Source organism: Lemur catta, chromosome 5 (genome assembly GCF_020740605.2).
Source record: "Lemur catta isolate mLemCat1 chromosome 5, mLemCat1.pri, whole genome shotgun sequence".
Lineage (NCBI taxonomy): Eukaryota > Metazoa > Chordata > Mammalia > Primates > Lemuridae > Lemur > Lemur catta.
Genome location: NC_059132.1, coordinates 77,574,822 through 77,588,046, shown reverse-complemented (window position 1 = coordinate 77,588,046; position 13,225 = coordinate 77,574,822). Strand labels below are relative to the sequence as shown.

The following is a 13,225-nucleotide window of genomic DNA, read 5'->3' as shown; positions in this document are numbered from 1 at the left end:
TGAGCAACCAATTCAGAGAGATATAATGACTGTACTAAAACTCATTCACTAAAACAAAAAAAAAAGAAGATGGGGGGAGGTTCTAGTCATTCAATCAAGGACAATTTATTGTTTGGTATATTGGGTTTTAGTTTTTCAAGTCACAGCAGATAATAAGTAGCACAAAAAGGGTTAAAATGTGTTCAGCAGTTGGCAAGTTGAGAGCCCTAGAGACAGCAGCTGACTGGGGAACAAGAAAGTGAAGGAAAAACACAGAATCAAAGAGGATGCTCAGGAACTAAGAAAAGCAAAGCAGAGTGGAGCCATTTAGCATATCAGCGGGTAGTCTCATGATGAAAAATCTTATTTCAACAACTGAATAGTTATCACTAGCATAATCAGCTTTTTTTTTTAAGAAATTAGGGAAGTGGTAAAAGATTTTTCAAAATTTTCAAATGAAATTATTATTGTTTGCCTAACTTGTGAGATTTTTTAAAAAGAGAAACACTGTTGCGAACACATTCTAACTGAGTAGCTGCATGAAGCTGTAGGAACATTTCAGAACACAAAGCCCTGAGAATAAATTTTGAGTAAACTGTCTGCCAAGGACTTCAGCAGACAGACACAGTAGCACAGCTAGAATGACTTGGGGCTACCTTATCAGCTTGACTGAGAATTAAGGTCAGAGGCCTTCTGGAATGCTTTCATATTGCTCCCGTACACAAAGCTTCTGTCAGACACATAGATTCACACTCTCTCCTTTTGCACCCGCCCATGACCCCTTCCTGGCTTGGTCCTGCTGCCTGCAGTCTGGGAGCAGTTAGTCACCAAGGAAAACGAAGCACAGATAATCCACAGAGCAGACTATCGACTCTCAAGTACGAGACAGAAGAATGAATTTACAAAACCTTCCTGACAATGGTAGCGGTTTGCAAAACCTCAATGCTCAATTCTGCAAATGTGAACTCAAGTATTTATTCTATTATTTACATGTTAAATAATCCTTGAGATTTCAGGGAATCAAAAACAGGGCCTATTAAATTGTCTACCGGCAGTAAATGTGCTAAGTTATATTTGAAAACTTAACTATACAAATCAGATGCTAAAAAAGAACTTTATATTAAACCTCTTCAGAAACCTTTTTAAAGAAAATTTCTAAGAATACAAGAAAAAGGGCATAAACAGAACTGATATTCACCAGGGCAACCAAACTGGTTAGGAAAATACTGAAACATTTCCCTAAAGATTAATATAAATAGCTGCTGCCCCAAAGCCCTTGAATCCCTTTCTCTTTCCCCCTTGATCCTTCTACCTCCTGCTGATGTAGCTGCTAAAGTTTTAACATGTTGCTGAAGTGTATGTACTAGGGATGGGGTGTCCACTGGGACCCTGCTCAGACCTTTGGCTGCATCCTTCAGGCAAGGAGTCTGCTCTGATTCTTTGGTATCCATGACATACCTTTTGTTAAATATTTTAGAAATTATCCTTTAGGATGAAAGAACAGGCCTTATGAGAGCTTGTTAAAAATGGCAGCATACAGTAATATGGTTTAAATCATGGCCTCTGAAAAACCCAGGCTTCAACCCCAGCTCTATCTTTTCCTAAACAGCTATAAAATCCTAAACCCTCGTCATCTGTAAAATGTGAAAAATAAATGTACTTACTTTCAAATTAGTAGCAGTTAAAAGGCGTACCATAATGACCCAGTGAAGGTTGATATATTCTAAGTGTTGGCTGTTAGTAGCAGTGGCAGTAATTGTAACGGAAGGTTCAGACGACTGAAGAGGTTTCACTTACCTGCTTTCTTTTATTTTATGCTTTGCCAATGTTCTCTGAAGTGCGAGGTTCAGCCGTTCAAACTGAAAATTGAAAAGAAATGTTTTAAGCATTCTCTTAAATAATGATTTATTTAAAAATATGCATTTGATAAATTCATCCTATTTCTTTTGAAGAAACAGAAACATTATTACTTGAATGATGAGTTCTGTTAATTTACACTTTGCAAACGAGGACTGATTTTCTATGGGCTTTTCAAACTTGAGAAGAAACAACAAGCTTAGACTAATTTAGGTTTGGATGTGTGTTTTGGCCACAGGCTTTGCCTTTGCTGGTGGTCTCACTGACACTCACAAAACAGTCAAGCTACATCTGAATCCAAACGGAAGACTCCAATTTGGTAATGTCAGGTCTTCTGTAATGCAGAAATCTGTGGGCATTACTTCCTCTGGGTCAGGAAATCTCTTTGGATGAGCTGCCAATATTGCAATCTGAGTATGACTCCAGCCAAGCAAATTCCTGTTCCTTTCACAAACTCCACACCCAGTCATCCCAGTGACCCTCTGTCCTTAACTACACATTCATATTTATGTTTCATATCTTTCAGTCTGGAAAATTCTGGCATTCATCTCCATCTCAACCTTTTTTTTTAAATTACTTAAATCTAATATCTCACCAAAGTCAGTTGATTGTTTACTTGAAATGAGTCTTGGGTTTGGCTTAACTTGTACCGATTTCCTTTCTTTTGAACTCATAATATAGTCATACCTTACTCTCTTTTATTGATTTCTGAGTATTTCATTAGTTTTCCTATTTTACAAGATATTTGTATGTAAGTCTCCATACTTAAATAATACTTTTTGACTACCAGTCTCTCTACAACTGTTTGTTTCTAATTAATTGATAAGTGGAAACCAGAGCACTGATAAGCAGTGCTATACATTTTCTAGCATTCCATATAAAAATCCTACATGCCTATGTATGTATATGTAACTGTTGGTTCTTTCTGTAGCTTACCCAGAGGAAAAGTGAAGAATTTTTTGGCTACATTCCAGGTTGAGAAATTCCTTTTTCCTTAAGAACTATTTATATCTCTTGTAAAGTTTCCACCAGTCAAGTGAGGCAGTGGAGTTAAACAAAATAGAGCAAGATTCTGGTTTAATGAAATGAATTATGAAAAAGGCTTTCGCTTTAAAAGCATCTATAAAGCTTGGAAAGGAAATTTAAAATTAATTGAAAGAAAATGCAATTGCTGAAAAGAAATAAAAGAAAATGCAATTGCTGAAAAGAAATGTTTAAATTAACAACGTAGAATAATTTTTTTTAACCCTTCAGGTATAGAGAGGAAGAATACATCTGCCACAGGATGAAAGGAAGGCTGGCAGGAAACATACCCAGAGGGCAAATTCTCAGCAGGTCCTGGTAGGCTATAGGTAAGGGCAAAGGGCAGGAAGCCTGGCTGTTGTGGAACATGTTCAGGAAGGACAATATGGGCATGTTTCTTAGTAGTCTTTCACATCAAGGAAAGAGGAAGGTAATATTAAATTGGCCAGACTGTAAATGAAGTAGATCAACCAGGGTGCTTGAAAAGTTTACATTTCTCAAGACCTGTGTACTTGGTACAGTAGAAAGTTACTTGGGCATTACCAGCACCAGAGCATTTGTGTGGGTACAAATCCATGAAATGTTGGGTGGCTGTGACTTATTAATTCCTGCAAAAATATTCACGTGGGAAAAGGGATCATGGATAAATTGAGAGTTGCTGCCTTTGCACGTGAGCTCTCAGTTTTCCTTCACAGCATTTGCTACCCAACTTTGAAAATTTTTCATTATCTGTTTCTTCCATTAGACTAGGAGTCCCCAAAGGGCAAGGAGTGTCTGTTTCATTTACCTCTGTATGTCCAGAACCCATTACATAACCTGCCTATAGGAGATGTTCAATACATATTTATTGAATTAATGAATGAGTGAAATTTCCCCGTCAGCTATTCAAAGTCTTGAAGGCTGAATCTATAAAAACTTATCAATGAAGTGACAGAGCCAAGTACAGAGGCATTGGTCTCTTAGCTTGCTTACAAACAAATTTAGGTTGTTTCCAACGTAAAATAATTTGAATTACATTTGCTTGTATATGAATTGCTGCTCTGACCAATAACTTTTGATGCACCATAAGGAAAGAAAATTCAGCCAGTTCTGCCACTGAAGATTGTTTCCTTCTTCCACTCCATTGCTACTGAAGATATTATTCTCATCCTCTTGACCTTTCTGATTAAACCATCAGGTACAGTCTTTTATCCTTTTAGTCAAGATCCTTCTTAGTCTTTTATTTCCTTCCCACTGCCACCAGGAACATCTTTTACTGGTCCTTTCTTCCTAACATATATGCTGTCATTGTAAGAGGGGAGGAGAAATAGTCCCCTTCCCATTGCTGGGATTGGTGGAGCAAACGTAGTCCTGACTTTCTATTTTGAACTAGAGATTATTTGCCTAAAGAAAAAAAGTGCTGAAATTTTAGCATAGCATTAGTGGCATACTTTAGTATTATTATAGGTTAATAGACATTTGTGGGAATCTCATTTTATATCTTTGCTCTTCTGGAAAACTGTTGTAAGTTCAAAACAAAACCCACAAAGGACCAAATCCACAAGCTATCCAGGCAAAACATTTATTGGTAATGGCTGTTGGTGCATAGTTTCCTACCCTGGTGCTGTACTTCCTGTGATATACCCTGAGCCCAGACTCTGAGATGACAAGAGTCCACAATAAAGCCATAGGCAGGACTCAGCTTTAAGTGACACCGGTCACACATAGCCAACCTCAGGGCCTCATGACATAAAATCAAACACTGCTGGACTGTTCCACATCCCAACAATTCTATATATGCATTTTTCACTTAGTGTGGTATTTTAGAACTAATTTCAATATTTCCTTCCAAATTTGTTCCTTACAACTAAATATATATATATATATATATATATTTTTTGTTGTTGTTGTTGCAGTGTTCTGTAGGTCTTTTAGTTGTCCAGCACTAAAAGTTCCGTATATAAATTTGGGAAAGCCTCCATTGTGAATTTTGGAAGAACAGGTCCTCTTATATCTACAATTCTTGGATCCGAAAGTGTTGTGGATCACAGAATTTCTGATTCACAGAGGGAGTACCTGTCCCCAAAAGTGAACATTTTTTATTGCTCTCAAGTTTGTTTCTCTTGGCCAAACAATTATCTTTTGGCTTTATAAAAAATAAGTATGTATTAAATTGTTAAAATAAGTACTTTTTGCCATGAATATACCATATATGAATACTTCAGGAATAACTGCTACTTGATATAACATTGCTGTGAACACTATGAATTCTGATGGATGAAATTTCATTGTTATGGGTTATGGATAGGTTACTACTTCCATTGTTGTTTTCTTGTTTTTGTTTTTTAGGCAGGGTCTCACTCTGTTGCTTAGATTGGAGTGAGGTATCATGATCATAGCTCATTGTAACCTTAATCCCTGGGCTCAACTGATCCTCTTGCCTCAGCCTCCGGAGTAGACACCATGCTTGGCTAAGGTTTTTAACTTTTCTATAGTTTTTAATGTTTTTCTAGACAAAGGATATTTTAATTCATAAGGATAAATTGCAATACTCTTTCTGTTTTTTCTTCTTGCAATCCAATACTCTGGAACACATCTAGAGACCTCATGATTCTCTTCAGATCCTCTTATTCTCACTAACTCTTTGATTTGGGGTAATATCATTTACATAAGCATATCCAATTCAATTGATTCAATTCAGTAAGAGAGTTCTGATTTGCTACAACTGTGGCTAATACTCTATCACAAGCTGCTTATAGACACTATGCACGAGGAGCTTACAGGATTATTGGGGAGCAATAGCCATAAAAAAAGTGCAAACGATATTATAGTAGAATGAGTCATGGATTATGAATAAAATGCAGAGAGTTTCTCATTTCTCCAGTTATCATTTTTACTTTAAGCAAGTGATCTAACTTTATGTGCCTTGATGTCATCAAATAGAAATGAAAACTTTGCATTAGATATTCAGAAGACCTTTGTAAGCTGTAATATTCCACTAGTCTGAAATGACATCTCACATTTTAAATTTGCTAAGGAAAATAAATTCTAATTCTTGCCCCCTCCCTAATAAAAATATAATCAGGAAGCTAAATCTAATTATCTAAAACAAAAACTATGATGTCAAATAATATTTTGAGCCTCTTCCTTTGGATTTTTGATAGAACTGAAACTAAGTAGTAATTTAAACATTAAACCTGTCAACTTAAAAAACAATCAGTAAAAAATGACAGGTATTTATCAAAGATAAGTAGATATTTGGACATTTGATGAAGTCATCTAGATTGATTACTACACAGTTCAAATGTAGTCAACATAGGACCATTTACTGTCACAAAGCAATGGCCTCAGATGGAGAAGAGTTCTAGTCACCAATGCCAAATGTACTCCTTCTACCTCCTATAGCCTTGCCCTCTCTGCTGTATGACACTATAGTCAAATCTTGATGATTATTCTTAAAAGCTAATGAAAAACAGCAGATTATTCCAAATTTGAAATATATTTATATATATATGTGTGTGTGTGTGTGTGTGTGTGTGTGTGTGTGTGTGTGTGTGTGTGTATAATTTATGTTTGGTATTGCATCCAGCCCCTCAGTACACTCTCCCAAAGAAAATGGAAGGGCATTTTCCAGCAGCCTGCATGGCTCTTCAAGATTAGGAGAAGGCACACAACCCTGAAACTTCTCCCCTGGCAGGGAGGGAGAGGAATGGAAAATGCACATCCATAGAAAAGGTTTCAGAGGCTATCAGAATCTTTAGCTGGGCCTACTGGTGAAGGTCTTTCACTGTCAAAGCTAGTCCATAAAGAAGTGGTTGCTTATTCAAATGTACAGACACCAGCACAAAGCTACAAGGAACAGGTAGAATCAGGGAAATATGACATGGCCAAAGGGACAAAGTGAATCTGTGGTAACTGACCCTAAAGAAATGAAGAACTATGAAGTGCCTGACAAATAATTCAAAATAAAGAAACTCAGTGAGCTGCAAGAGAACACAAATAGAAAACTAAATGAAATCAGGAAAACTATACATAAACAAATATCAACAAAGAGATAACAACCACAAAACAGAACCAAACATAAATTCTGGAATGGAAGAATAATTGAACTGAAAAATTCAAATAGAGAACTTCAATAGCAGACTTGATTGAGCAGAAGAATCAGCAAACTCAAAGACAGGTCATTTGAAATGTTCTGGTCAAAGAAGCAAAAAGCAAAAAGAATGAAAAAGAGTGGAGAAAGCTTGTGGGACTTTTGGGATGCTATTAAGTGAACCAGATGTTATAAGAAAAGAGTCCAATATGTGTAAGACTTCCATTGTAGGAATTCAAAATTTACCAAACAAAAGAATGAAGCCAATGTGGTAATGACGAGAGTCAGGGAAAGCATGGAAGCTATCCAGTTTCCTCATCATCACCATCTGTTCATTTCTGTGCCTCGCACTCTTTCCTTAGAAATGAGAGCTCCAGTTGTTTCCCAGACTGTGATGCAAACCAACTTCCTGAGAAAGGCTGCATCCCTTCTCCCTTCCAAAGCTGGCTGTCTATTGACTGGAGTGGGGTGAGAATAATTAAATATTTCAATTTCAAAGTTCATTAATGAATTACTATTGCGATAGTATTATATCTAAAATAAACTCCCTCAACTTTCTGCTAATTGTAATTTATCTATCCTTCAAGCTTCAGTCCAAGTCTCTTCTTTCTCAGTCACTCCAGCCTGTATTGTTTACAGTAGTAATTAATTCCTCTACCCTTAGAAAGCTGTGTGACTTTAGTTAAGTCACTTAACTTCCCAAGCCCTTTCTGAGACTGAAATAAGATTACCTTGTTAATTGCATTCAGTTCTAAAAGTCAATGAGTCTGTGGTTCTTCAGTGCTTTGGGAAAAGTAGAGGGTTGGTGTTGAGTCAATTAAAAATGACCAATGTATTATATGATAACTGGCATCTGATTAAATGAGTGTTCTACCTCATAGATCAGGTAAATTTACATAAAACTGTGAACACTGACAGAGGGAGGAAGACATTATGAGGACTTTCAACTGCTCTTTAATCCTGCAGAGGGAGAGGAGCTCTCTACATACCCCCTCTACTCATAATATATTTGATCTGTTTAGGTATATGTTATGTTCCCAGAGTTCCCTTAACGGTGGATTGACAGAAAATGTTCCAGATCTTCTGTCTGGAGCATAGCATGACACTATGCTGTGCATATTGCAGGGCTATATGAAGAAGTGTCAGAGAAAATAACATAGATGTAGGAAATCTCAGCCTCATGACTCTGACCCAAGGGAGCAGGTAAAGCCTGGCTTGAGCAGAGACTTCTGACTCAGAGCCAGCAGCCAAGATTTTCACACCTCTGAAAATTTGCAGGGAACATATGATGGTATTAAGAGAGGAAAACCAAGAGGAAAATAAATTATTCTTTGAAGAATTTAATTTTAAAATAGTAGTTAACAACTACTGATCACTTAGGGTATGGCATGAGCTGTGGATGACTTCACTTAATACTCATTAAAAATCTAGGGGGTAGGCACTATTACTATTTCTCTTTTATAGATAAGGAAGCTGAGGCTGGCCAGGCACCATGGCTCACGCCTGTAATCCTAGCACTCTGGGAAGCCGAGGTGGGAGGATTGCTCAAGGTCAGGAGTTCGAGAACAGCCTGAGCAAGACCGAGATCTCGTCTCTACTAAAAAAAAAAAAAAAATTAGCCAGACAACTAAAAATATATAGAAAAAATTAATTGGGCATGGTGGTGCATGCCTGTAGTCCCAGCTACTCGGGAGGCTGAGGCAGGAGGATTACTTACACCCAGTAGTTTGAGGTTGCTGTGAGCTAGGCTGATGCCACGGCACTCTAGCCTGGGCAACAGAGCAAGACTCTGTCTCCAAAAAAAAAAAAGGAAGCTGAGGCTAAGAAGGATTAAGCCAGTTGCTCAAAGTCATAAAGTTTGTCAGAGTGCAGGATCCTTTTGAAAAGAATTCAAGATCTTAAACATTTTAAGATTAAACACAACTTAAGAACATGACTGAAGTAAGAGAATGTTTCTCAACATTTATTATAGCCTTGAAAGTGAGAAAGCAAGTGTTTAAATTTTCCTCAGTGAAACCTTTTTACAATTTCAAAATATTAAAATCTCTCAAGGGCAAGCACTCACCTCTGGGAAAATCAGTTTGCAAATACTCTCTGCCAACGTGTGAAGATAGACTCGACTCCGACTGGTCTTTCTTTGAGGAAGACTTTCTTGCACATTCTTCTCAGGAATGTCTTGACAGATGGGCAGACTTGCTTTGCAGCTCTCTGAGCTTTCTGCTACCTCCTCTGCTGACTCTTTAGGAACCTGACCTGGTGCCAGTAAGGAGAAAGGACACTCCCCTGTGATCTTGAGATCCTTGAGCTTCGTGCAGAACATGGTGTCGCTGATGCTCACGCTGCTCTGATCTCCTCCTGATGAGCTGTTGTTCTTATGTGGAATCGAAATTCTTTGAAGAAGCCACTATCAATTCAAGGGCCCTGGTAACTGGGATGTCTATGGGCATCAAAAAGTCAGAACAGAAAGAGGAGTGACTTTATAAACACTGATGTAATGTTGCATTTATGCACATATTTATAATTTAATATATGTGCATTTCAGTATATTAGTATGCATTTATGCATATATTTATGATTTATTTTATGTGCATTTCAGTATACTAGTAAATATACAGTATACTAGTAAAATATTTGCTTTTAATATTTTAATGGTTTCCAAATAAAATGTATTTTTTTCACAATGTCCTTAGCATGAACTACTGATTTCCATCTTATGTAACCCATTTGGTCCAGTTTAATTTCACAAGAGTAGAACACCATGGTTTTATGACAGAAGTCAAGTCTAAATCTATGTTTTATTAATGACAGTACTACTACATTCTCATTATGCTGTCCTTTCTGAAAAATCAGAATTGTACAAACCAATGTTTCCAAAAATACCTAAAGGAAAATAATATATATATAACGGTTCTCATGTATAGGTTTTCAGATTTGAAGCACTGATTTTTAGATGAAAAAAATTTCAATGAAAATGATTGTTGCAAAGGAAAATATTTATTGCTATAAATATTAAATAGAACAGTAATTTAAAAATATTATTATCAAAATAATTTTTTTCCCCAAAGAACTCTTTATCCCTAAAAACATACCATGGGATTTGCAGGGATGGCTGGATCTGAATCTAGACAACACTGGGATAAATCAAGAATGCCTCTCTTCCCACTGAAATCATATTCCAGCATATGTTCCCTTGTGCTTTTGTTTTTGTTGATGGGATTGTAAATCCTCACACAATTCACAACCCATTTATCATTAGTTGTTTGTCACTGGAACTGTCTAGTTGCGAATTCAGCTTATCAACAATATTAATGATCTTGATTAACTCACTCCACCAACTGTTTCCTATGCTTGGAAAATAAAAGAAAAACACACAAAAACAGCAGAAATGAATCCACATTTACTAATCCCCTACGGTGTCTGACACAGTGCTGGGAACTCTATATTTATAATTAATCTTCACAGCAACCATATGACACAGGTATTACTATCCCTAATGGGCCAGAGGCCCAACAGTTTAGGTCATTTTCTCTCATTCAAAATGCTAGAAAATGACAGAGAAGGAGTTCAAATGTACACCCATATGACGACAGAGCCAATGTGTTTTCTATGACCTTGACCTCATATTACCAAGTTAGACCAGTTTCTACATAATCATGCTTAGTTTATAAATTAAGATTAATTTATTTTGCAAACATGATTTATAACTTTATACTGAAATCCAACCAAGAACATAATTCTGCTCATTGGTTGATGGTATTTGAATTATCCAAGATACAGCCTTATATTTTAATCTTCAGAACTGGAGTTCAATTATTTTTTTCTTTTCTGTGCTTCACGATGCCCTTAATATGTTGCTAATATGTATCAGCAACATCCTGTAAGTTGTCACAGGTAAGTCATCTGAGTTTAGAACAATGGATGATTCATTTTCTGAAGCTAAATTCAACATCTGTCACCCCTGGAGGTGTCAAGGGACATTAGGTACAGGAGAAGATTATGGATGCTGACAGGCCAGAAGAAGCTGCCAGTACTCTCTGTTACCTAAAGTTATACCTGTGATCATATGTAATTAATGAATCTTCAAGAGAGCACAAAGGAAGATCCTATATATTCAGGAGCAGAAAGCATATTCTGCCAGAAGAGAACGGGAGCTGTCTGTCTCAACAATCTACTGAAGTGACCCAAAGGCAATATGCCAATAGAGGAAATGGTTACTTGGATTCCAAAAGACCTAAAAATCTAAGGATTTTAAGAATCCATGTTTCTGATAGGATTTAATTTAATATCTGTTTCTCAGTTCTTACTACATCTCAGCATAACTCTAACCATTGTTTACTAATTCCTGTTGTGATTTATGGTTTAAATCAGTGATCAATAAACATTTTTGTAATGGTTTGCAGCTCTGCAGCCTATATGGTCTCTGTTGCAACTACTCAACTCTACCACCGCAGCATGAAGGCAGCCATAGATGACGTGCCAACGAAGGGGCATGCTTGTGTGCCAATACAACCTTACTTGCACAGGCTGTGAATGTAGCCCAGTAGCTTGCTGACCCCTGGTTGAAAAGGCTGAGTAGATGTACTGGAGCATTTTGATTCAAATGTAATTTTGACTATAGAGGCAGAGTTATTTCCTCATCCTCTCTACCTTCACCTCTCCAAAAATAGCAGCCTATGTGGACCTAGTTTTGTACAACTTGAATGTAATTAAAGAGAATTTAGCAGATAATATTAACTAACCAGTTATGAAAATAATAATACCATTATTTTATATTAATTTTCAGGAAGTAGAGTTGTATTAACCAAATGCCACTATTTCAGTTATGTCAAAATATAACTACAATAACTAGCAGAAGAGACTACTGAAAAAAAAGAAAAACCAAAAAATGGAAGACAATAAGAAATAGAAAATTATAGGTTGGATCTGACAAAGGCATAGAACTGCTTCCTAAAGTAAGTTATCCTAGCACACATGAGAATTTTAGTATTGGATTTAGAAGTTTGACATAACATAGCTTATGATAAATCCTTCCATTAAATTTAATCTCTCTTATTCACACTGGAGTTCAACCTTGGTACCCAAACACAATATTTTAATTCTCATCTTCCAACTCAATCTGGCTGCAGCAGGATACAAATGACCAACTAACCTTCCTTGAAATCCTTTCTTTTCCTGTATTGCACAGTACTATAATTTCCAGAAAATGTGTTGAACACTGTTTTTTTTATTAAAGTAAAAACAGCAACAGGAAACAAGTTGTGCTTACTTCAAGATCAGTAGAGTGTTTAGTCTCATTAAATCACATATGTATAAACAAACTAATTAGCATTCTTCATCTGTTCAACTGATGAAATTACACTATGAAACAGATGCACCCAGTGCTGATACCTTGGAAACCTATGTTTGTCTTGCCTTTGCCTGCCAGGAATACAGAATATGTTCTTCAGCTAAACTAGTGCTGAATTTTATGGGTAACGTTAGCAGTAACTTCAGAAATGGTTTGGTCAGTTGATGAATTCAGTACATAGCTGGTGGTAGAAATGGTAGGAACATGGTAAGGGGAAAACAAATAAATTAAAATAATAAATTTGGTGACAGGCCTTGGCAAGCAGTGGGATAATACGTTCTCAGAAACTTGAAGAGGTACTTGCCATCCCCAAAGTTGATGATTAAACAGCTTCCAGCTACACTGAATGCTCACTCCCTTTTACTAGTGAGCGATTAACTTTGCTGCAGTGAGAATAATGACCCAGCTACTGGCCCAGTATTAATAATCAGGATGTATTATTGTTCAGGGAAGGTGGCTCTCCAGCATTTAGACTCTAGGATTTAATTAAGCATGAACACCTTGTTTACTACATGTAACAAGGTCATGTAGACCTCAGGAAAACACCCTTTCAGGACTCTTTGACACAGAAAGCCTCTTTTACAACAGCAGTTCTTAAAGAGTAGATTCCAAAGTTACCAATGGCAAGAAGGGGCAAGCCTAAGCATTGTCTCGATAGTAAAAACAAAGAGCTATATCTGACATCTAATATCACACCTAGGAAAGATGACATGCCAATATCTGTGGTTAAAGAGACACAAGTTTTTAAGATCAAATTCAAAAGGCCATATTTTTAAGAGTAGCCAAAAGAAGGAAAGAACTTAAAAGAAAATTGCCTTAGTAAGGATAAAGTTGCCATACTTCAGTACAAATTATAACAACTATTTTCAGAAACTAAAGAAAACAGCTTAGTTTTCAGGTAGGTAGAAAATGTAGACAGTTTTTTCTTCCTCAGACATTGAAAATAT

General features: G+C 36.6%; 1 protein-coding gene across 3 annotated transcripts in view; it reads right to left on the bottom strand.

Moving 5' to 3' along the window:
- Positions 1-13,225, bottom strand: part of GUCY1A1 (guanylate cyclase 1 soluble subunit alpha 1) — a 54,073-nt gene that overhangs the window by 20,626 nt on the left and 20,222 nt on the right. For all 3 annotated transcript variants that reach the window (XM_045552156.1, XM_045552158.1, XM_045552159.1), the window contains 2 exons: positions 8,997-9,368; positions 1,777-1,838 (listed from right to left, as the gene is read on the bottom strand). In XM_045552156.1, the coding sequence (XP_045408112.1) occupies positions 1,777-1,838; positions 8,997-9,251 (317 nt within the window). In that variant the 5' untranslated portion in view covers positions 9,252-9,368. The remainder of the gene's footprint in view (positions 1-1,776; positions 1,839-8,996; positions 9,369-13,225) is intronic.